The sequence below is a fragment of the Caretta caretta genome, chromosome 1, assembly GCF_965140235.1.
Source record: "Caretta caretta isolate rCarCar2 chromosome 1, rCarCar1.hap1, whole genome shotgun sequence".
NCBI classification, from domain to species: domain Eukaryota; kingdom Metazoa; phylum Chordata; order Testudines; family Cheloniidae; genus Caretta; species Caretta caretta.
This window is the reverse complement of record NC_134206.1, coordinates 179,048,703-179,074,124: the sequence shown is the minus strand read 5'-3', so window position 1 is coordinate 179,074,124 and position 25,422 is coordinate 179,048,703. Positions and strand designations below refer to the sequence as shown.

General features: G+C 39.1%; 1 protein-coding gene across 23 annotated transcripts in view; it reads right to left on the bottom strand.

The window, feature by feature from the left end:
• The window catches only part of ROBO2 (roundabout guidance receptor 2), a 1,531,972-nt gene that overhangs the window by 557,493 nt on the left and 949,057 nt on the right, over positions 1–25,422 (bottom strand). For all 23 annotated transcript variants that reach the window (XM_048868811.2, XM_048868637.2, XM_048868676.2 and 20 more), the window contains one exon: positions 7,311–7,637. In XM_048868811.2, coding sequence (XP_048724768.2) covers positions 7,311–7,637 — 327 coding nt within the window. The remainder of the gene's footprint in view (positions 1–7,310; positions 7,638–25,422) is intronic.

Genomic DNA, 25,422 nt, shown 5'->3' with positions numbered 1-25,422 from the left:
TGCCAACAATAGCCAGTATTTCAATTAATATTCAAATGGCACTCATAGTTTTCTCAGCAAAGGGAGCAGAGGTGTGGAAATGCAAATGTGTTAAATAATTTGATGTTACAGCGTTATCGAGATCTGCTGTGTTATTTCCTGGACTGACTAAAATTAGAAAAATGTCGAGCACAGAATGAGTATATGACACAGACTAATAGAAGATCAACCCACACACACTGGGAGGTATTTTAAAGATAATAATACATGACTCATTGGCAGTTGCTTAGCTTTCAACCTTTTATCAAGTAGACTGTTCAGAAATTATATAAATAGCAGGCTTGATAAAAATCAAAGGCGAGGGAAAGAAGGAAGCCTCAAAATCAAATGAAGTGATGTGCAAGAGATTATTAAAAAGCAGAATCAGATCAACACCTTTGCAAAATAGCTTCCAAAATTAAATGTCAGGTTTTTCTTTGTGCAAGAGAAAGTAGTGAGCACTGAGCAGATAATTTCAGAGGAGAAACTGGATATCCTAAAGAAATTTGCTTTGCCCTTAACATTTTCAAGGGGGTGGAGGGGGGTGAGAAACCAATATTCTATCCAAGGTGTGGATAGCTGTGGAGAAGATCAGCCCATTATGACAGGTCCCGAGGAATGGAAGAGTGGAGAGGAAACAGGGGGAAAAGATCAAGGAGACCAAAAATGACTGACTTTTTTTTTTCGTTTATGTGTTCTTGAAACTTTCATAGATCCAGGTCCCATTTAGACATATTCCAGCCAGGAGTGGCAGGATAGTCGCTAACATTTTAGGTCCTGAATCTACAACTGAGCCTGGGTGCCCATCACTCACTGCTGGTTGTATGGTTCTCTAGTTTCATATTTTCACTGTAGAAATAAATGTGTGCATATCATCCAGGGCAGATTGGAAGAGGCCCTGGAGGTTTTTCGCCTTCCTCTGTAGCATGGGGCATGGGTCACTTGCTGGAGGATTCTCCGCTCCTTGAAGTCTTTAAACCACGATTTGAGGACTTCAATAGCTCAGACATAGGTGAGAGGTTTTTCGCAGGAGTGGGTGGGTGAGATTCTGTGGCCTGCGTTGTGCAGGAGGTCGGACTGGATGATCGTAGTGGTCCCTTCTGACCTTGGTATCTCTGAATCTACTGACATGCTCTATCATATTGTAACTTCCCACAGTGGATTATACCAGATAACCAATTTACTGCTACAGAAGTATACTGTAGAGAGATTTTTCTTTTCTGAAGCCATTGTCCTTTTTCGCACTGATACTATACCGGTTTGCCGAGTTCATGCACCCACTAATATACACCTCTCATCACTATTGACGGAAGTTGTGCATGTGTATTAAAGACTAACAGACTTTTTGATTAGGAATTCCACACTGGGGAGACTTTGAGGGCAAAGAAAGAGTACAATTATATCTCAACATAAGCTACATTTTTGACAGAGAACGGTGCTCATAAGCAGCCAGATAAGATGATACTACATCTGTCTATTTTTTCATCCCACTTTAAGGAAAAAAATGCCTGAATTTCATACTTGAAGCATTTCAACTCTTCTTTCTTTAAATGTATGGTCCTTATTTATCACATCTGTCACAATTTTCCCCTTTAAAAGGAATGTTGAACTCATGAAATGTGTTCTGTTGACAACCCAGGAATACCAAATTTATCCCCAGAAAAATGGAAGTATGGGAAGGACAGTACCAGCTTCACTCCAATGTCCTGGTCTTCTGCACCAGCCGAGTTCTTAAAGGACCACTGGCCACTGCATTCCACTTTCTATAGTCATTTATACACCTGCTAAGAGAACATAGATGACTACCAGTTCGGACAGGTAGTGTTACCCAGTCACTTGGCAAAGGTGTGAATGACTAAAAAGGGTGCACGACAGTGGAGTATTCAGACACCACACATCAGAGAGCAAATCAGCTCTTTGACCACTGAGCCCTTGGTCTCCTTGCTGACACTGACACTTAGCGCCAACTGTGAAATTATGTTTTGAAATGGGAATATCTGTGCAGTAGAAACCAGACCAAGGTCATCAACACACTTTATTGTGCCAATGTGGCTATGTTATGTTACTTTGCAGGTGCTTCGGATTTCAAGTATCTTCGATAAATGTAATTAATTTCATTTTCATCAACACATAGTTGCCCTCTACGAGAGCTTCATAGAATATCTGAAGGGATTGTTTTTATGATATACGGATTATTATTTAGTCAATATTTTATGCCTCTCATCTTTTAATCTCCACATTTTACAAATAAAACAGACATGTTGTAATATTAGATTTCTTGTGTAAAAGATTTGGCTCACTTTGGAGAACACCTGCGACTCCTCTTGCTAATCTCGGTCAACTCCTGTAACCTCTCTTACTCGTACAGATAAAGCATCAATTTAGTTTTGGATTTAATGCAAACAGGACCATTATGTTTTGAGAATGTTCCAAAGCTTGCTATTGCAGCAATCTGTGACCTATAAATAATGCAAGACCTTTTCTTTCTCCTAATGACTTCAGTTCAAGCACAAACCCTGAAAGATGGAGGCCAAAATTTATATTGCAGTCGTGGAATTCAATCTATTTCTGGTTCTACAATTGAATTATGAATCAGAGTTTGTTCACTCTTTTGTATCAGCCCCAACCTCCACACTTCTTCCCTTCGAGTGAAAAATACCCCAGCTTTTGAACAATTATCCTTTTTTCATTTTGATATCAAAGGCAAAATAAAGCCTGGCTAATCTGAGAAGCCCTTGTGTTTTGTTTTAGAAGAAAGCAAAGGGTGGGGGAGGAAGATGATCTTTTTATTCGTAACCCCTAACCTTTGAACCACAACCTCTTTGCCACTAAAGCATTCAACACCTCATTTAATCTCTCCTCACTGCATTGGCACAGCACTGAAAAAGGAAAAAAATAATCTGGGGACTTCATCAATTTTTCATGAATTTTCATTTAGGCCAGAGCCCCCTCTTACACTGGTCGATAGATCAAGCTGCTGTCATATATTTAACACCTGGGGCTACAGCTGTTATCTCTGGGGACTACCACTGACTCAGGCTAGATCAGAGACAGCCTGAGTCAGTGCGAGGACCCCTTATGCTCTTTCTGTTCCTTACAAGTGGCGCCCTAGTGCTTGAAACTGAAATCCTACCTACAGTAGTTACTGCCAATGTGTCTCCCAATATTCCCATTGGAAAACTCCACACCATAGTTTCAGGCATGTCAATGTTTTGCTTTGTGAAAAAAAGTGCTTTTATTTTCAAAACATTTAAAAAGTACTGAAGGCATTTCACAAAAGACAGATTACTTCAAACCTACCATTTATACCAGATTATTTAAAATGCTCCCAAGCACATTTTGGGCAGTACACTTATGATGCTTCTAATACCAACTCTATATTGCATACAAATTATATTTGTGGTATTTAAAACATAAAACCTCAAGATAAACACATTTTTCTCTTTTGAATAAAACAACTATTTGCTGTTGGTTTAAGAGCACAGTGCCTACTATTAATGGTTTAACTATTAAAAAAAACACACACACATAATTCCCACACAGATGTCAGATCAATGATGTTGGAATTAGTTTTCTGGTTAGTAGGAAATTCTTACTAAAATACTAACCCAAGCATCAGTCAGCATGATTGAAATGCATCACATCAATGATGAATTACGCTTTCAAATAAAAATCTTTTTGAAAATCTTTATGAGTAAGACTTTTTTTTTTTTAGTTTTCTTTAGGAAAACTAAGACAGAAAACAAAAGCCCCAATACAGCAATGGATTTAAGCACATGCTTAACTTTAAATGTGTTTTTAAGTTATTTCCTAAAGAGGGATACTTCCTTGAATCATGGCCCCTTGTAGTTCTAATGATTTCCACTAAACAAAGGAATATGAATAAGTTCAAGGATCATGGTGTTTTTGTGGTAGGTGCCCATACAAAACAGTAGGAAAAGGAGACACGAATGAACCAGTTTGCATGAGCAGTTTACCTAACAGTAATTTGAGACACAAATAAAAACAAATATTTATTTCCAAAGTGCCCCTTCTGAAAGGGATTGTTCAGCTTCACATTTTTAAAGCAATTTAATTTACAATTTAATACAGATATTTAAATAATTCACTATTGATTAATTACCAAAATAGAAGAGAGATTCAAGTATTTTTAGATCTGTAAAAAGCAGCAGTTTCCCTTTTGCTACAATTAGGATCCACCTACCCTTGAAAAACGATCCATTTCAATGGTTGTCACAAAAGGACCCCACTAGCTCCTCTTTATCTGGCGTTGAAAAAGGTTTAACTGCTAGCGTAGAGACGACAGTTTTCAACGCCATTACAGATAGCATGCGTGAGAGCTGGCAGAATGTGGCCTATCATGCTGTCTTTTAACAGTGCTGTAGTGTCCCAGCTACACGAGCAGATAAACTGTTTTTAATTCAGCAACTGGAGCAGTGCGGGGGCACCCACTGATGACAACAGTTATCAGCAACAGGCCATTTCTATAATGGAGATCGACTTTTAGAAAGTCTCCAACAACCTAGAAACAGTTATGATGCACAAAGCTTGATGTAAAGCCTTAAAGGGGCTGTTGCCTACAAATCATTTGGAAATTTATTCTATATCCATGAGAATAAAAAAAATAGACATTTGAATGAGAAAATACATGAACTGTCACAGTAAACTGGGAAGAGTTGAGTAGTTTTGCAGTCTCCAGTAAGAGCTGCATCCCAGTCAGGTACATCAAGTGACAATCTTTTTACACAGGTGTCCAACATAACGATGTTGTTTTGAAGCAATGCTACCTAAACTATAAAAGATGTCTAGGTCACAATGTTAATAAGGATGTATTTTACTGAGTCTATAGTCCAGTGAAATCAATAGATCCTATTCACAAAGTGAGTAAGTGTGGCAGAATCTTGCCCTTAAATCATGAACAAACATGTTTAAAAATTTTCTACCATCCTTTATGAAGTCCCTCATACCATCATGTTTCAGTTCAAGCAAAGACAAAGCATCATTTAATTTAAATGGCCCAGGAATGTTCCCTTTAATCCCCAAGGAGTTTAATTGGAGAATTCAGTCAGTTAAACTTCAAAGGTACAAAAACAGTAAGATAATCTGGTGTCAGTTGCACGATGCCTTTACAGAAAGTTTGGCTATGGTTTCAGCTCTCAGATTTCATGTTCCGTGATCCTTCCCTAAAACACCATCTACAATGAAACCTGGTCTTATTATTTTTGCAGTCTTCTGTTATCTGACTTTTAGTTCATGCATGACCTGCCACCAGCTGCAGTGGTTAAAATCGTAACTCAGGAGACCAAACAGTTTGTAACTAGAGACTCTCAGCAGTCATTATAGTAGAGATCAGTAAGATCTGATGCAATAAAAGCATACTTTTATTTTGAAGCAACCAATCATTTTGATGACTCAAGGTGCAACTGCACCAGTTTTTCTACTCTATATCCAGACAGTAGATGTTTTAATCTTAACATCATGTACCAGGCAAATCTGCAAGTTAAGAAGCCAAAAATTTCAATCATGTTTATACCTGTAAGAAAGACAACATAACCTCTCTCAGAGATCTTAACAATCATGCATGTGAATAAAGTGCTCAGAAGAGTTATAATCTAATAGTGTTGGCTGGACACACACACACAATTTAGGTTTCTTCAAACAGCTTTGCAACCTTTCTCATGCTATCCTTCTCTGCAGCCCAAAAATGCCTATAATCCTAAACTGTGCAAAACTGTGTGATGCTTTTGTGATGGGGACAAGTCTTCACTGAGGACTTGAATGAAAACTATAAACTACCTTTCACGTATGATTTGAAAAAGCTTTGAAAGAAGGTTCTATGAAATGAAAGGTAATGCATTGGCCTACCCTGCACTACTGTTGAGCTCCCATACCATCTGATCATTAGTTCAAGGGAATGTCCTTTCTGTAATGTATGAAGATAATGAAAAACTATCAAGATTAACTAACGTATAGCATTGTATACGCAAAAGTCAGATGAAGCAGGAGAAATTCTTTTAAGGAAACTGAACCAGCAGTTCTTCCAATACCCTTCAATTACTTCTGGTGGTTTCAGATATGAATGCCTTCCCTTATTCAAAGACTATAACTGACATCAGCCATGGAGAAGGTACCTCTTACCCTCATACAAGGGTGGCTGTATGACAATGGAGGGAGTTGGAAATTGGAAGATTAAAAATGTTAGCTACCTAGAAAAAAAGAAGCAGGCAAAACACTTGGGTCGCAGGTCAGCAAGGCATTTAAGTACATGCTTAAGTCCATCCCTCTTCACCCTAAGTGCTTAAGTATGTGCTTACCACAGAAGTCAATGGGGCTTAAGTTAAACACATGTTTAATGACTTTGCTGAATCAGGGCCTTGCAGCCTCCCTGTAGTGAAAAAGAAGTCTAAGAAAAGAATTGTGTTTTTTGCTTTTTAACTATTTTTTTAAAATGCATAGCCAGCATTAGCTGATTTAATTTTGCATGCTGAAATTTACTTTTCTTTCCCTGTTTCCTTTTAACCCAGATAATTAATTAGGGGCAGTTAACACATAGCAACTTAACATTTTGTGAAAGACAAGCTTCTTTAACATGCAAATAAAATGACCTTGTTTCAGCTTGTTTACTTGGAAGCAGAGCATTCATGCATGAACTCTCAGTAATTTCAAATTCTCTAAAAGATCTGTGATGACTTCACTGTTACATAAAGCCGATCAATAGGAATAAGACTGTTCTAGATGTATTGAGAAATGGTTAACAATTATCACATGCCAGTCACATAATGAATGAGACCTGCACTGAGTTTTTGGCAGAAGGGAACTCTGAAGGGATTGAGGCTTTCAACAGTACAGTACATGAGTTACCAGACTGGAAACTGACTACTTCTGGAGAAGTAACAGATGACCTAATAAGGAGAAAGAGACAGTGCACCCTTATATTAAATGATATTTTTCACGTTATGGTTCAGTATAACCAACTTTACCCATAATTTCAAAATTAGACTACTCATTAAAGGGAGAATAGGCTTCCTCCATGCTACTGTCAATTATGATTATACACAGACAAGAATAGTACCTCGATATAAATCATATATTTTGCATGGTCATTGCGACTGAATAGATGTGTGTGGAAACAGCTTGGCTAAGAGTAATAGCGAAAGGTAAAATGACATGCTTATCCACATTTATCATCTGCTAACTTGGCACTGCATGTGAGGGATATATGTTAACATCAAAACAACCACAAAGTTTTACATGAATTTTAGAAGGTGGTGATCATATTTTGGACTACTTACATGCTACTTCCAGAGATGCATTGCGACTCACAGCTTCACCAAGATAGTTCCTCGCAACACAAACATAACTTCCTTCATCAGGTTTGCTCCTGCGTCCATGTACAATGCGTAAGAAAAATAAAGATCCGCTGGGCAGCAGCATACGGTGGGAACGGGGGTCATCTTTGTCAGTCTCCACTCGCTCTCCATCCTTGTACCATTCAATAGTGGGAGTTGGCCTTCCCTCAGCCTTACAGTTCAGAGTTGTTGGTTCTCCCTTAGAGACTATCACATCTGAAGGATGCTCAACAATCCGCGGTGGAAAGTCCTCCTGGCGAAGACGGGATCCTGGAGACAAAGGACAGGGAGAAAAAAGGTTTATTTTTTTTAAATTTTTCATCTTAATAGGTGGGTTCTCACTGCTAGGCTCTCTTAATGCAGCAGAGGGGTTTCCAAGCATTTGAGCATGTGTGATGGCAGCCATCTTGGCTGACGCACTAAACATTGAACTAGGGACTTCCAGAGCTAAAACTCATGAGCTGCTTCAGCTGAAGCCAAGGCTTTGTAGAGATTTTAGACAAGGCTTTGAGATTGTAACACAATCATATATTCTGCAAATGGGGCACAGAGGGGGACCTGTAACACACACTCGCCCGTGCGTCCAATAATCTTTCTGAACAACACATACCTCTGGATACCAATGCCCTCCCAGACTGCACTCACAGCTGTTGCTCTCTTGCTCTTTCACCTGCCTGAATCAAGAGATGTGCACATCCAAAATCACTGCATTTTGTGCCTGGGCCTCAAGACCTATTGGTTAATATGTCTCTACAGATGTGTGACTATGTTTTGTACCCCTATCACACAAACAGCTAGAGTGTGGAAAGAACAAAGGCTGAAATATGACAGCTGTCCCTTCCTTTGCTCATTTTTAATGCCATAGTTGGGAGGATTTGAGGTTTCAAAAAGTACTGACTCATACATGCTCCTTATTTACATTACAAAAAAAAACAACCCTCAGCTATGAGCTTTAGAAATTCCCAATTAATCTATAAGAATAAAAAAGAAACAGCTTAAAAAGACATTTCTGACACTGTTCTCTATGACGGGAGATTCCACATCCCTTTCCATTGTTTTTTTTTCCTACTACCTTCTTAATTTACAACTCTTCTGTTTTTTTTCCTTTTTGACCTCCTCCCTGCTCACAAGCTCTTTCCCAGGATAGTTTGTGAATTTACCATAGGAATGCTGTATGACAGTGATATACCTTTAGACACTTCAGTGGCTCATTCTACCCTTTTTTTTCCCCCTGAAATCTCTACCAAGGGGTTGCTGCGGTGCAAAAATAAAAGCCATCCCTGAAATCTATACACTACAAAAACACTTCCATCTGTCAGTTGTGCATTGTATTTGTATAACCCCTTTTTAGTTCATACATCAGTTGGCTGAGCCTCTCATCACACCTATTAGTAAGTGAGATGTGTACCAGGTTACAGACGAGTATACTCAACAAAATAATTGGCAGAGACGTTTCTAGAACCCAGGACTTCTAGTATCCTGCTCTAACTATTAGGTACATACTTCCTTCCTACAGTTTCAGTTAGAATCTACAGTAAATTGGCAAACAAGTCCTCTTCTGAAAAAGGGCCCTAATTTTTCTCCAAATCCCCTCTCATAAAAAGGAAACCAATCTTCCTAATTACCAGCACAAATTACCTTTAGCTAGTACAAAATGCTAAAAATGCTTGCAATGGAGCTGTCAATCTAATGTCATTGCACAGAACTTCTTAGACTCAAGTAATGTCACCTTCAGCAGATCCATGAAACTTACATGCTTCAACTTTCAGACTGAGGATTCTACAGTGCATTAGTAGTTAGGAAAAAGATTTAACATCACTATGTTTCAGAGAGTATACATTTGAAAATATCTTCTATGCCTCATTTGCCCCCAAGGTTCTGAGAAATAAGGTTACATTTCACATATCACAAAGTTTGTCCACCTTTGGAATTCTGTTTTACTGTCATCTGGATCATTAAACTGAGGCTTGCCCTAGAAATAATGACAGATTTCAGAGTAGCAGCCGTGTTAGTCTGTATCCGCAAAAAGAAAAGGAGGACTTTTGGCACGTTAGAGACTAACCAATTTATTTGAGCATAAGCTTTCGTGAGCTACAGCTCACTTCATCAGATGCATAGCAATAATGTGTTATACCAATGCTGCAGATCTGAGCTCTTTTAGTAGCTACAGCACCTTTTTTAACCAATACAGTAAAATTATCTGGTTATCTGTTCATCATTGCAAAGCCCAAAAAGAGATTGTGAATGATATGGCCAGAGCATGTTAAGAAAAGATATGTTCCTTATTTCATTTAAAATTTAGCTGGAGAATTTGTAATGAGAAAGCATCATTATTCTCTGCCAAGACAGGAATGCAAAGCATTAGCAATATTCACTAAAATAAAAAGCATGAATTTCATATATATCAGTATGCCAGACTGACAAATAGAAGAAGAACATTGGCAAAAGGCCGGTATAATACACACCATACAACTTTTTAACATATTTCTTAAATATCCCTGAACAATTCTTGTTTTTCCAGTACTAATTCTGTGTTCGCTGGGGACTTCCAATATTGCCATTACAACTAGTCAATATTTTGGGTATTTCTGAATTTTTGATGAATTTTTTTTCAACCAACTCAGGTGAAAATATTTTAAAAGCTCAAATTGTTGACAATATTTTTAATGAAAATTAAAAAAAAAAATTGACCAGCTCTACGTACCAAAATACACGGTGGTTTTGATGCACAAATGCTTGCAAAGGATTACAAAATTGGGGGCAAAGTGGAGCAAAGGATTAAAGGCCTGATTCGACCCCTCTTGGAGTCTTCCTTTGGTTTCAGCGGGGTTTGCATTTGTTCCCACCTTTCACCTCATGAGGCTGACTTCAAATCCTTCCTTAGGGTCATAATAAGACATATGCACAATACTTCAGTCCTCTTCTACACTGATGCAAAATTAACATACTGTTTATCTCATTCTGGCCTGATAAAGTAGCCTCTGGTGAAGAAAGATCCAGGAGTTCGGCAACACAAGTATTGTCAGTCACGGCTGTGGGGTGCATAGGCAGACTGGTGTGGGGAAGCTTGTACAGTTCTTCCTGGACCATAATGTTACCTGGATCTGTCCAGTGCTGAGAGTCATTTCACTTTCAGGAAAAAGAGCACCATACTCATTGTCACTCATTTATTAATTTAAAGTGGCATAAATTGTGATCTGAACAGGAGGAGCTATTCTGAATATTACTGATTTTATAAAAAAATGACTATTGTCTGCTTTCTCTGGCAAATATTAAAATGATGAATGTTAAAAGGTCTGTCAATGGCCTTCACTAGTACTTTAATGCATACAGAGTCACTTGGGGTACTTTTTTGAGGGGGGAGCAGAAGAGAGAGAGATGATGGATTTTATTTCTGCCCCATATCTATGTAAGAGCACAAGTTGTTTCACTGAGGAAGGCAGTTTACTTTGTGAACTGCACTACCCATGCAGCACCATTTTCATTAGTTTTTTCCTCAAAGGATTTCCACCACATGGACTTTGCATGCATGCGTGCAAAGCTGAATTACCCCTGGATTTAACAGTCCCTAAATACTCATTGCCATGAGGGACTGCAACGATTCCAATTTAGCTGTTACACTCTACTGAGTCAAAACACACCTTTGCAGAAAGCCACGACAATATGAATGTATACAATGGACCATGATGGCTACTCCAAAGAAGCCTGTAAGTTTTAGCTGGGAAAAAGTGGGCAGGTAAAAAGCCCCTAAATATATATTTAAACAGTATATTGTAATGGCTCTACTGTGCCTACAGTAATCTGATCTGTTGTGCATTAGCATATTATCATTTATTAGGGGGCTTCAGAATTACAGTTTCATATATACCCAGAAGGGTAACCAACATGGCAGATAACTTTTCAGTGTCACCTCTTCATTTCCTAGCTTTAAAGGGGCTAGTACTATTTTAAAAAGACTCCTAAGGCTGTCACAGTATCTTCCATTATTATTATTTTCATTGCAGTGGCAGACAAAATACGTTGGGGACTACTGAAATCTAGAGGAAGTCATGGCCCTCGTCCTGAACAGCATACAATCTAAAAAGATCATTACTGATATACAATATTTTGCTCCTGAAAAATTGTATTAGGAATGACAAAAATTATAAAGAGAAATCATGTCACACTCCACTGAAGTGCAGCCACAGGATCAGTCTGGCGGGTAGGAAAATTTCCCAGAAGACTCGAGGAACTTAGAATCAGTCAAGACCCTTGCAAGAAGTGACAAATTAAGGATAAATTCTCATTGATTTGCAGATCTGACTCCTCACTGACAGGAGGGCCAGGACCCAGCAGAGCTTTGCTCTAGGGAGCAGGCTGATACAGAAGAGAGGGGCCCAGAGACATAAGAACTCGGGATTCCGTTTGGGATGGGTACAGACACCAGCTGCTTCTTGTGTTTGAGTATGTAGGCATGTGACCATGGTATATATTATGATCTTAGAAACCTGTAATACACAGCATAGGATCATACTATTAAGTGAACAGGACAAACCAAGCACTCAGGAGCTGTACCCATCAGAGAATCACAACACGAAATTGCAGAAACAGCACTTCCAAATCCATTAACTGAAAGAAGAAAAACAACATGAGCGCTGCCCTTGGCCCTAGGCTAATCCTTTGCTACCTTAGGCTAATGCTTTGTTGTTACCCCTGGGGTGGGATGTGTAACAAGTTGTTTACTGAACATAATTCAGAAGTTATTAACATCACATAAAAACTCTGAAGAAAGTACACAACAACAATGTTGAATTAAGGAACAATGATGCCTTGGACCATAAGCATCATGACGTAATAATAGATACCTGATGCAACACTTCTTTACTAAATGAACATAACTACCACCATGCAGAGTTTTTGTTTAACGTTGCATCAGGATCAACCTATACATCAAAAAACTGTGAAAGTATGAAAACAAGCAGTTGAGAGAAAAGACTCCACTGTTTCTTGCCACCTTCACATCACCTACAACACTGTTGATAACATAGTCTAAAATTCCACTAGGCAGTTGCTTGCAGCTACAACATGTAACAAACAACAACACATGCCCCAAATTCATCTAACTCACAGTCTCACACAAAACCTTCATAATGACCTTATTCGTCCTCATATCTAGAGATCAGCACATCACACCATCCATTTGGAAAGTTATTCTGCCTTAATGTTGTTGAGGGCACCATTGCATTTTTGCACAAGGGCACATAGAAGCCAATACAGCTACAACAATTTATATTAGAGTACCATGGGGCAGTGTTGCCTTTCAAATAACTTCTATACTGTGTTGGGGCAGGCACTGGGGGCAATAAGTGCAGGAGAGCTACCAGTGACATCAAAAGTAAGCTACCAGGGACAATTCAGGTTCTTTCACAAAATACGTATTTGGGGCAGATCCTAAATTGCGATAGCTTAATTGAAATCAGTGGAGGTTTTGCAATTTACACCAGTGAGGATCTGTCCCTCACTTTTCACTTTTGATTTAAATGAGTTTTCAAGGCTGTCACTCCTCCCTGAACAACTATCACTACTGTCAACTAGCATTCTTCTAACAAAGGAATCACTGTTGAAAATAAGGTGGCCTGCAAGGGACCACTAATAAAATAGTATTAATTCACTTCACTTATACCACATAGTAACATGCCACTTTAAATTAATAAATTAAGAAGATCTGTACTTTGTTGTCCCCAGTTGAATGTCCCCAGTTGAAATAAGTGCAAAATATTAAGTTTGCTAAGCTTTTTTAAAGCACACACTTTCAATTTAAGAGACAGCATTGAGTTAAAGGAAACAGATAATAGGAGAAACTCCTAACATAAGGAAAGAATATTTACCATCTTTCTAATATCTAACTGGCTATGGACCACATTTATGAGGGATTTACTTTACATTTCAGATTTTTAAAAATGCCACTCAGAGCAAGGCAACCGGTGCACTGAGGTAAACTCATAATCTAGCTTTAAACTTACGAACTCAAAAAGTAACCACTTGGTAATGACATTTAAACACTGGTAACAAACAAAGATAGGTTTGAGATACAATGCAAAAATATGTAAAGTCATGTTAATGGAGACTATAGGGACAGAAATCAAAACTGAAGAAGAGAACTGGAGAAAGTGGGCAATTTTACATATCTTGGAAGTACCATCAGCCAAGGTGGTACTAGTTCCAAGGAAATAAAATGATGAATCAGGAAGGAAAACGCTGCATTTGGAAGACTCAAAAACATCTCCCTCAAGACAAAACTGAATGCGTACAAAGCAATTGTTATTGCCATCTCAACATATAGCAGAGAGACATGGCAATTTACCAAGAAATATATGCAAAAGCTGGATGCATTTCATCACAAATGTCTGAGACAAATATTGGGAATAACATATAGACTCATAGACTATCAGAGTTGGAAGGGATCTCAGGAGATCATCTAGTCCAACCCCCTGCTCAAAGCAGGCACAATCCCCATTTTTTTTTGCCCCAGATCCCTAAATGGCCCCCTCAAGGATTGAACTCACAACCTGGGTTTAGCAGGCCAATGCTCAACCCACTAACCTATTCCTCCCGCCCTTCCTAGAGATAGGAAGAAAAATGAAGAAGTCAGAAAAATTACTGGACAAGGTACACTTCCACAAATAATCTACAAAAGAAGACATCAGTGGCTGGGACATGTGCTGAGAATGGAAAAAAATGCTTACCAAATACTGCCCTTGAATGGAAGCCAGAAAATGCAAGAAGAAAGAGAGGAAGACTGTGAATAACATGGAAATGAACGGTTCTGAACGACATCAAGTACCTCAACATGAAATGGGAAGATTTGGAGAAAAGGGCAGTTGACAGGCAAGGATGGCAAATGTGGGTAGCCCAATGTGCAGCAAAGCATGGGATGGACTAAGGTCTAAGGTCTGACCTAGACCTAGAATGCAGAGCTCCACCCAGCACACCCCTCCGTGGGATGGAGCAGACAAACCTTCTTAACTTCTCTGCTGGCTCCTGATTGGTTAGTATCTTTTCCTGGCCTTTCTAGGCCCCTAGAGGATGAAGTCTTTTTGGTACCCAAAACTGAATGGGCTTTTCCTCGGCAAGGGGGGTGTCAGAGTACTGATGCCTGTTGTTGGGGGGAGGAGGGGGCAAGGAGACACAGAGAGGGCCAGATAGATCCCTCACACTCACATATCTACTTGTGAATATAGTGGTCTTCGTTTAAAAAAAAAAGTCAACATTCGTCAAGTTATCATCTTGTGATATCTGAGATAGTGTACCACTAGGCTTCTCTATACAGATTCCATAGTCTGCTAACTATCACTAAATGTTGACTTGTTAAAAGATGACTAATGGTAAACACTGTCGTTCTTGCAATAATAATTGGTGGATTTATGATAAGCTGTCACTTAACTGCATGAGTAATCAATTCACATCCATTTGTATCTACCTTTGTGTTAATAACTTCTTCTATGGTTACTAATAACTTCAGTTGAACTCCAGGGTAGGAATAAATGGCAAAGTTTCAGAATGGAGAGGGGTGTTCCCCAAGGGTCAGTCCTAGGACCAATCCTACTCAACTTATTCATAAATGATCTGGAGAAAGGGGTAAACAGCGAGAAGGCAAAGTTTGCAAATGATACTAAATTGCTCAAGATAGTTAAGATCAAAGCAGACTGTGAAGAACTTCAAAAAGATCTCACAAAACTAAGTGATTGGGCAACAAAATGACAAATGAAATTTAATGTGGATAAATGTAAAGTAATGCACATTGGGGGAAAAAACCCAATTATACATATAATATGATGGGGGATAATTTAGCTACAACTAATCAGGAGAAAGATCTTGGAGTAATCGTGGATAGTTCTCTGAAGATGCCCATGCAGTGTGCAGCGGCAGTCAAAAAAGCAAATGGGATGTTAGAAATCATTAAAAAAGGGATAGAAAATAAGATGGAGAATATCTTATTGCCTTTATATAAATCCATGGTATGCCCACATCTTGAATATTGTGTACAGATGTAGTCCCCTCATCTCAAAAAAGATATACTGGCATTAGAAAAGGTTCAGAAAAGGGCAACTAAAATGATTAGGGGTTTGGAATGTGTCCCATATGAGGAAAGATTAAAGAGGCTAGGACTTTTCAGCTTGGAAAAGAGGAGAATAAAGGGGGATATGATAAAGGTCTATAAAATCATGAGTGGTGTGGAGAAAGTGAATAAGGAAACATTATTTACTTGTTCCCATAATATAAGAACTAGGGGCCACCAAATGAAATTAATGGGTAGCAGGTTTAAAACAAATAAAAGGAAGTTCTTCTTCACTCAGTGCACAGTCAACCCGTGGAACTCCTTGCCTGAGGAGGTTGTGAAGGCTAGGACTATAACAGGGTTTAAAAGAGAACTGGACAAATTCATGGAGGTTAAGTCCATTCATGGCTATTAGCCAGGATGGGTAAGGAATTGTGTCCCTAGCCTCTGTTTGTCAGAGGGTGGAGATGGATGGCAGGAGAGAGATCACTAGATCATTACCTGTTAGGTTCACTCCCTCTGGGGCACCTGGCATTGGCCACTGTTGGTAGAGAGGATACTGGGCTGGATGGACCTTTGGCCTGAGCCAGTATGGCCATTCTTATGTTCTTAAGGACTACAATAGGCCCTCAATCAGGCACAGCCCTGTGCTGGAGGTGATGTCAAGCTACCACAGGACAGTCTCTATCTCAAAGAGGCAAAATGCTGTCCTTAGCTGCCAGATGTACAGAGGCAGCACTCCCACAACTACATGTCTGCAAATGGTGGCTCTTACTTTTATACCTAGATACAAATGGGAGTGGATGTAATAAATTTCCTAAACTAAAAAAGGTAAAGAGAAATAATAAATCAAACAAATAGAGTCAAAGTAGTAGTATACATTTATTTGTAATCTCTTTCCTATTGTTTTCTCATTACTATTATAGGACCTTTTTTCCATAATGTAAGGACACATTACCTAAATCCCCATAAAACTGGATTTTTAGAAGTTAAAAAACATTTAAATGTAAAATCAATAAGCCATACTCCCATAGCAGTAAGTCACTCCAGAATATGCATTAGTAGACTATTGGTGCACTTTTCAAGTGGCTGAAGGCACTCATCCTTCAACCTGTACCCACAGAATAGCCTACGATGTAGCCCGTAGGCTTGCCTTTATTGTATTCATTGTGTTGCCTTCATTATATTCATCTGTTACACAAGAAACCTACAGTATCCTGTAAGACATTAGCTGAAGCATAAATTAGCATAAGTGTCATAACCCTTGACATAGATCAACGGTTACCTTTAAATCTTAGGAATTAAGAAGAGCTTGCTCAATGGTAGGAGATAGAATATTTCAGTAAGTGCTACCACAAGGCACATGAAAGTAATAACCACAATTCCGCTTAAGCAAGGGGTGACAGATATGATCATGAGCTGAAATGGTAGTTACACATATCAATATAGTATCCTATAGAAGAAGGACACCTCAACATTGGTAGGGTAAGGAAAAACAAGTAAGAAAAAGGGGAAAACCCGTACTGAATATGCATTAGATATAAGGGTGTCAGCGTAACATATTATAAAAGTTGCATCCTAGCTTGTGAGGGTAGAAGAGAAAGAGATGTAGCCTTTGGAAGGGGCCCAAATGATGGCCACTGGTGATGATAAGGAAGATGATGGTAATGAGGAATATAATGGCTAACATTTCAGGTTGTTGTGCAAGGGATGGTGTAAGTATATGGATGTGCAGATGTACATTCTGTAATCTATCTACCTTACTTGGAGTATTGACTACTCTTAATATTTGAAAAGTGACACAATATTCATTTACATTTGAAAATTATCTTTTCACTAACCCTTGGATGAATCAAGGCAAATGTGTTTTGTATGAGCTTTGTTGTAGAGGTGCACTGATATCCATACGTGTCTCCTAGAAAACATTTCTATCTAATCTACTACATTGCCCCAGAATTAGCATATGAACTGAGTAAAATGTGTTGCTTTCTACCTATTATTGTTTTGCAAGACTTTCAATTAAACCAAAATAATTTGCTTGCATGTATAAAAGCAACATATTTCCCATAAAAAAAAACACAAAAAGAAGTAAAATAAATAAAACCCCCTCATTTATGAATCATTCCTGTACAATTAAGTGTAAGATGCTTTCATAGAATCATAGAATATCAGGGTTGGAAGGGACCTCAGGAGGTCATCTAGTCCAACCCCCTGCTCAAAGCAGGGCCAATCCCCAATTAAATCATCCCAGCCAGGGCTTTGTCAAGCCTGACCTTAAAAACTTCTAAGGAAGGAGATTCTACCACCTCGCTAGGTAACGCATTCCAGTGTTTCACCATCCTCCTAGTGAAAAAGTTTTTCCTAATATCCAACCTAAACCTCCCCCACTGCAACTTGAGACCATTACTCCTTCTCCTGTCCTCTTCTACCACTGAGAATAGTCTCACTGAACTTTATAAACGAACTAAGTAGCCACGCTATCTCACACTAAACAACAAATGTATATAGCCCAGAGGCAGACTTATGAATTTGCCTTATATCTCACACTACCACTATTCTGAGTCTGAGGGGAAAAAATCATCAGAAATAAACTGCTCCCCCCCACACTATCCTCCCCCACACACTTCATGCTCCTCCAGTCTGGATTTTATCACTTTCAGACAAAAGTTGATTTGATTTATTAAACCTGCTACTTGATGGTAGGCACTTCCCAAAACCAGCAGGTTGTCATACGTGAACAGCAGTAATATAAGCAGGCTAAGCTCATAGCAAATTTTTATTTCTCAAATCACCAGACCATTCACGGTTATTGGAATAATGGCAATTCTTAAAGAGGCACAGATTATACACCAGGGAGGATGCTGATTTCACTATAAGCATTGAGCAGTTTAAAAGAAAAACAGAAAAAATACATTAATTTAACTATCAACAGAATATACAGAAAATACTTCATAATACAGTTTTCAGTCTTGCCTTCAAGGCCCTCTTTAGCTCTGCCACTCTTTTTCCTACCTGACTTTGCGGATGATACTAAACTGGGAGGAGTGGTAGATGCGCTTTGCGGATGATACTAAACTGGGAGGAGTGGTAGATACACTGGAGGGGAGGGATAGGATACAGAAGGACCTAGACAAATTGGAGGATTGGGCCAAAAGAAATCTGATGAGGTTCAATAAGGATAAGTGCAGGGTCCTGCACTTAGGACGGAAGAACCCAATGCACAGCTACAGACTAGGGACCGAATGGCTAGGCAGCAGTTCTGCGGAAAAGGACCTAGGGGTGACAGTGGACGAGAAGCTGGATATGAGTCAGCAGTGTGCCCTTGTTGCCAAGAAGGCCAATGGCATTTTGGGATGTATAAGTAGGGGCATAGCGAGCAGATCGAGGGACGTGATCATTCCCCTCTATTCGACATTGGTGAGGCCTCATCTGGAGTACTGTGTCCAGTTTTGGGCCCCACACTTCAAGAAGGATGTGGATAAATTGGAGAGAGTCCAGCGAAGGGCAACAAAAATGATTAGGGGTCTGGAACACATGAGTTATGAGGAGAGGCTGAGGGAGCTGGGATTGTTTAGCCTGCAGAAGAGAAGAATGAGGGGGGATTTGATAGCTGCTTTCAACTACCTGAAAGGGGGTTCCAAAGAGGATGGCTCTAGACTGTTCTCAATGGTAGCAGATGACAGAACGAGGAGTAATGGTCTCAAGCTGCAGTGGGGGAGGTTTAGATTGGATATTAGGAAAAACTTTTTCACTAAGAGGGTGGTGAGACACTGGAATGCGTTACCTAGGGAGGTGGTAGAATCTCCTTCCTTAGAGGTTTTTAAGGTCAGGCTTGACAAAGCCCTGGCTGGGATGATTTAACTGGGAATTGGTCCTGCTTCGAGCAGGGGGTTGGACTAGATGACCTTCTGGGGTCCCTTCCAACCCTTATATTCTATGATTCTATGATTCTATGAACTTTTTGTACACTAGCCACCTATTTCTGATCAGTGTTAGTGTGAAAAAAGAAACACACATTTGTAGATACAAATGTATAATAAAGGCCTCCTTACATAAGTTTATTGGAAGATAGTCACACAGTTACTGCCCACTAACCTACTTTCAAATGCCTATGCTGATTATTCCACTTAGAAAGTACTTATGAGCCACACTTATTATCCACATCTCCTAGATATAATGAATAAATATGTTGTTTTCACCACCTTCTTAACCAGAGAATTGGCTAAAAGATAGCAGAGATCCCATATAGAGATCCAGTCAGTCACATGCTAGTTGGAACAAAAGATAGTGTGAAAATTCAAGCTAATGAAAAAATGCAACTGGAGCGTGAGCTGATACAGTGGCATCAGGCTACCTGATTCTCGTAGATGCATTCCTCTAGACAAAGTGTCACAGTGAAGATTACATTTGTAAGCTTTATAGTTTGCAATTTTTTGCAAATCTTGGCAAAAGTGAAAGGACTCTGATATGTTTCCATGGAAGGCACTGAGAGTGAGCTGTGTCAAAGTCTGTGACAGCTTTTCCTACTGCAAAATTAACCCATTAAACAGCACACCCTACTTTCCTCAGAAAACTGTTTCTACAAGACATGCCACCTTTCCTGCACTGGAAGTTTCCTTAGGACTGAGGGAAAAAGTTAAAACAGTCCTTCAAAAATCTCCAGGAGAGAAAAATCTATATCTGCTATTAAAATATTTACCAAATGTTATGGAAAGAGTGATTTTATTAAGATTCTGTTATACAAAATTTTGACTTATTAGTGCGATATAACCAATTTTAATGGGAAAAATACTTAGTAAACGCACAAACCTGCTCCTCATTGTAAGTGTGGGAAGAATAATTTGTCAGTTGTAATATAAGCAGCCAGCCTGTTGTACTAAGAGTCTTTTCTAAAACACTTTTGCAGAGTACACTTAGTCCACATATCTATTCAGGGGACACCATCATAGGGCCTAATCGCATCAGCCACACTATCGTTCCCCTGCACATCTACCAATGTGATATATGCCATCATGTGCCAGTAACGCCCCTCTGCCATGTACATTGGTCAAACTGGACGGTCTCTACGTAAAAGAATAAATGGACACAAATCAGATGTCAAGAATTATAACATTCAAAAACCAGTCGGAGAACACATCAGTCTCTCTGGTCACTCGATTACAGACCTAAAGGTCGCAATATTACAACAAAAAAACTTCAAAAACAGACTCCAATGAGAGACTGCTGAATTGGAATTAATTTGCAAACTGAATACAATTAACTTAGGCTTGAATAGAGACTGGGAGTGGATGTGTCGTTACACAAAGTAAAACTATTTCCCCATATTTATTCCCCCCCCCCCCACACGGCTCCTCAGACATTCCTGTTATCTGCTGGCAATGGCCCACCTTGACTATCACTACAAAAGGTTTTCTTCCCTCCCCCGCCCCCACTCTGCTGCTGGTAATTGCTCATCTTAAATGATCACTCTCCTTACAACGTGTATGATAACACCCATTTTTTCATGTTCTGTGTGTATATAAATCTCCTCACTGTATTTTCCACTGTATGCATCCGATGAAGTGAGCTGTAGCTCACAAAAGCTTATGCTCAAATAAATTGGTTAGTCTCTAAGGTGCCACTAGTACTCCTTTTCTTTTAGTCTTTAAAGTTTGCTGTTTCCACCACAGCGGCTGCATGTTGTTCACACATCCACTTCTCACACATGCCAATGCTAATCAGGAGTCAGTGCAAATTTCACTACCTCTGCAAAGTGGTATAAATAGCCCAAAGCATATGATTATCTATAAATCATTCATATCCTTGGAGATGAAAAATATTATTATTAATACACGTCAGTATTGCACAGAAAAATTGAATCAATTTTGTTTGGTTGAACAGAATTTCACCCAGATTAATTCAAACAGGATTTCTTTTGTTTCCTCATTTCTTACCCTCAAAAGTTACCTCAGATCTCTGTTTTCTCTTGACAACTAATTGTTATGTTATCATTGTAGGGTAGTCTGGTTTGGGGAATGGTGTAGAAATTAATCATACACTATACACTTGGTTCATCAAAAGAAGATCACAGACACTTATCCTTATTCACCTAATTCCATAACTCACATTTATTTAGTTGGTAAAACTTTCCTACCAATAGACTTTTGCTTTTGAGCTTAAAATAATAGAGACTCATTTCAAGGTTTGCAAAAAGAAAAGGAGTACTTGTGGCACCTTAGAGACTAACCAATTTATTTGAGCATAAGCTTTCGTGAGCTACAGCGCACATCATCGGATGCATACTGTGGAAAGTATAGAAGATCTTTTTATACACACAAAGCATGAAAAAATGGGTGTTTACCACTACAAAAGGTTTTCTCTCCCCCCACCCCACTCTCCTGCTGGTAATAGCTTATCTAAAGTGATCACTCTCCTTACAATGTGTATGATAATCAAGTTGGGCCATTTCCAGCACAAATCCAGGTTTTCTCCCCCCCACACCCACAAACCCACTCTCCTGTTGGTAATAGATTATCTAAAGTGATCACTCTAGTGAGCTGTAGCTCACGAAAGCTCATGCTCAAATAAATTGGTTAGTCTCTAAGGTGCCACAAGTACTCCTTTTCTTTTTGCGAATACAGACTAACACGGCTGTTCCTCTGAAACCTCTCCTTACAATGTATATGATAATCAAGGTGGGCCATTTTCAGCACAAATCCAGGGTTTAACAAGAACGTCTGGGGGGGGGGTAGGAAAAAACAAGGGGAAATAAGTTACCTTGCATAATGACTTAGCCACTCCCAGTCTCTATTCAAGCCTAAGTTAATTGTATCCAATTTGCAAATGAATTCCAATTCAACAGTCTCTCGCTGGAGTCCGGTTTTGAAGTTTTTTTGTTGTAATATTGCAACTTTCATGTCTGTAATCGCGTGACCACAGAGATTGAAGAGTTCTCCGACTGGTTTATGAATGTTATAATTCTTGACATCTGATTTGTGTCCATTTATTCTTTTACGTAGAGACTGTCCAGTTTGACCAATGTACATGGCAGAGGGGCATTGCTGGCACATGATGTGTGGGGGGGTGGGGGGGAGAAAACCTGGATTTGTGCTGGAAATGGCCCAACTTGATTATCATACACATTGTAAGGAGAGTGATCACTTTAGATAAGCTATTACCAGCAGGAGAGTGGGGTGGGGGGAGAGAAAACCTTTTGTAGTGGTAAACACCCATTTTTTTATGCTTTGTGTGTATAAAAAGATCTTCTATACTTTCCACAGTATGCATCCGATGAAGTGAGCTGTAGCTCACTAAAGCTTATGCTCAAATAAATTGGTTAGTCTCTAAGGTGCCACAAGTACTCCTTTTCTTTTTGCGAATACAGACTAACACGGCTGTTACTCTGAAACATTTCTAGGTTTGAGTTCCATGAGTGTTCCACTGTGTTCCCCACAATATGACATGATAAATTCACTTCAGGCAAGAAAATATAGTGGGAAAAACATTTTGAGCTATGAAAGGCAGTATGAATTGGGGGAGGTGGGTGGGTGGGGGGGAGAAAGGGCTTCATATCTGAAAAAAATGCAGGTAACAAGAGTACCACAAAGACAATGGGTATTTGCTCACTCTTTTCATCCAGCACAACTAAAGCAAAGCAGCTCATCCCGAGAGATTCTCTCAAAGCCATTTCTGGAATTTAGCAAAGTTAAGTATATTCCTGACTCCTCTCAGCATGTTTCCTTTCTGATCTTTTTCCGATCAAGGATGAGTGGAAAACAGACATCTTTTCAAGATTTCCCAGTCCATCCTTTGCTACAGAACTAACATATCATTGCAGCATTGGGATGATAACAATGGCTTCTTATCAGACAGTAAAAGGACCTCCTTCACATCTCCTTGCAGATCACTGTGAGAACCAAAGGCTAATTAGGGAGAGCTGGTCAGGCTTTTAGAATAACTTGCTGATACCCACCCAGGTCCTGGACCCACACCATTTATTGAAAGAAATATGACTCAGTATCAGTTTTATACATTTTATTAAAACTATTAAACAAAAATAAAATCAAGTATCATATTACCAAAGCTAATCTACTGTTAACAGTATTAAACTAAGAGTGTAGAACACCTGTCAAATCAATAAATCGACAAGTTGGTATCAATATTGGATTGGAATTAAATAACCAAATTAGTTAAATAATTAGATTCATACAACAAATTAATTCTTATAAATTCCAAGAAAGGATCTAAGGAGGTGGTTATCTGGTTGTAAGCTCCAACTAGATTCATTATAAACCCCAGCTGGTTAAGTATTTTAATACCAAAAACAAATCATCATCTAAAATCTGGACCACAACCTCAGAGCCAATTACAAAGCCTCCTTCTCCAATCTGAATTCTTGAGTGGTAGTTAACCCTTTTCTCCCCCTCCTCCCTAACAGAGATGTTATAATATAGACTTTTACAGAATATTTTGACAAGCAGAAGTTTGACAACTCTTATGTACAAAATTTTTCACATGACAATTGAATTTTAGGACTTTTCAACACATAACATGTTTTAATGAGCATCTTTACAAGACTGTGTTTAGGGCTGCTTAAACCTGGAAAACTTCCTTTCAGGTACTTTCCCTTTGTGGACTTTATGGGTGCTCGAACAAACATGCATCCCCATGATCATACTTTCACATCCTAAAATGATAGGATGAAAAGACAGGGACAAAACACAGAAACAGAAACCAGGAAAAATAAAACACTTAACATAACGGGGTTCACAAACTCTTTAGCTTCCATAGTCTACTGGACTCTAACAGCTTAGTAGTTAGGAATTGCACTCAAGAAGCCAAATAGTAATGTTAGTTGCACAGCACTTCTTACTAGCAAGCTTCCCTCTGATGCAGCTCAAAGGTTGGCTTGTCTGGTCCGGATAGCCTGTTTTTTGATGTCTTGACTTTCTCTCCCCAAGCTGGCCGGACTTATGGTTCCAGGAACATCAGTCTTCCTCCAGGTGGCTTTTTGACCTGAAGGTGAGGCTTCTCATTCTTGTCCTTGATTTTTATGGTTTATGGTCTTTGCTTACTTCACCTTTCAGTGCCTCCCTTTAAAGACTTCCGTCAAATCAGGTGCGAGGCCTACCTTGAACCCAGGCAACTTGGTCAGCTTTAGTTAATGTCAACATGGAAAAGTCCTGATTAAGCCAATAATTTTTTTAAAAAACAATGTTTTGTATAACAAACACAGTAAGACTATGACCTCCCCCTTCCCTCCCCCAAATTCCAAAAATACCTAAAATGAAACTACTTTTGAGGAAATTTTCATGGCCTTGTCTGGGTGAAAAGGTCTTAAGAGAATATGTCACCAGTTTATGGAAAGTTTGAGCCAAAAAAAACCTATAAAAATAACTAACTGAAAAGACCCTTGCAACAGCCATCCAGCCGATGTTCATCCATCATAAAAATGAACTTGAACATCTTATGTGTGCATGTCATCATTCTTCTTACAAACAAGACAACTTATAGAAGTCTTTATTTTTAGGAACTTGGCTGTAAGTCAAACAGCTTACTTTGAAAGTTTCACATTGAGAGAGGAGAGTTACTTTAAAACTTCTCAAGATGAAACCCAGCAAGAAAATTAAAAATCATCAAGTTTATATAAAAGGTCTGGATTCCCATAGTATGCTGTTTCTCTCACATCACATACAAAGTCTTCACCCTCATTTTCAAGGTTTTGCATAGCTCTGCTCCTGCTTCGATCACATCTCTCATTGCGTGCACATTTTGCTCTATGCCTTCTTAATGCATTAGTCTTCATGCTCCCTTTAAAAGTCAGATTGTGTCTGGCCTCTGGATAGCTCTGCAAGAGAAGGGCACAAGTTGCTTCCTTCCCCTCACTGCACTTGCACAAGTACAAATGCAAGCAGACAGCAGTGTGTGTCCCCTCCCAGGACAGGACTTTATCTCAAAGGAATCATGGTGTTATTCTCTCTCCCGCTTCACGCCATCGTGGAAGAGATAGCATATTCCGAATCTTCCCCAAGGGTGGCA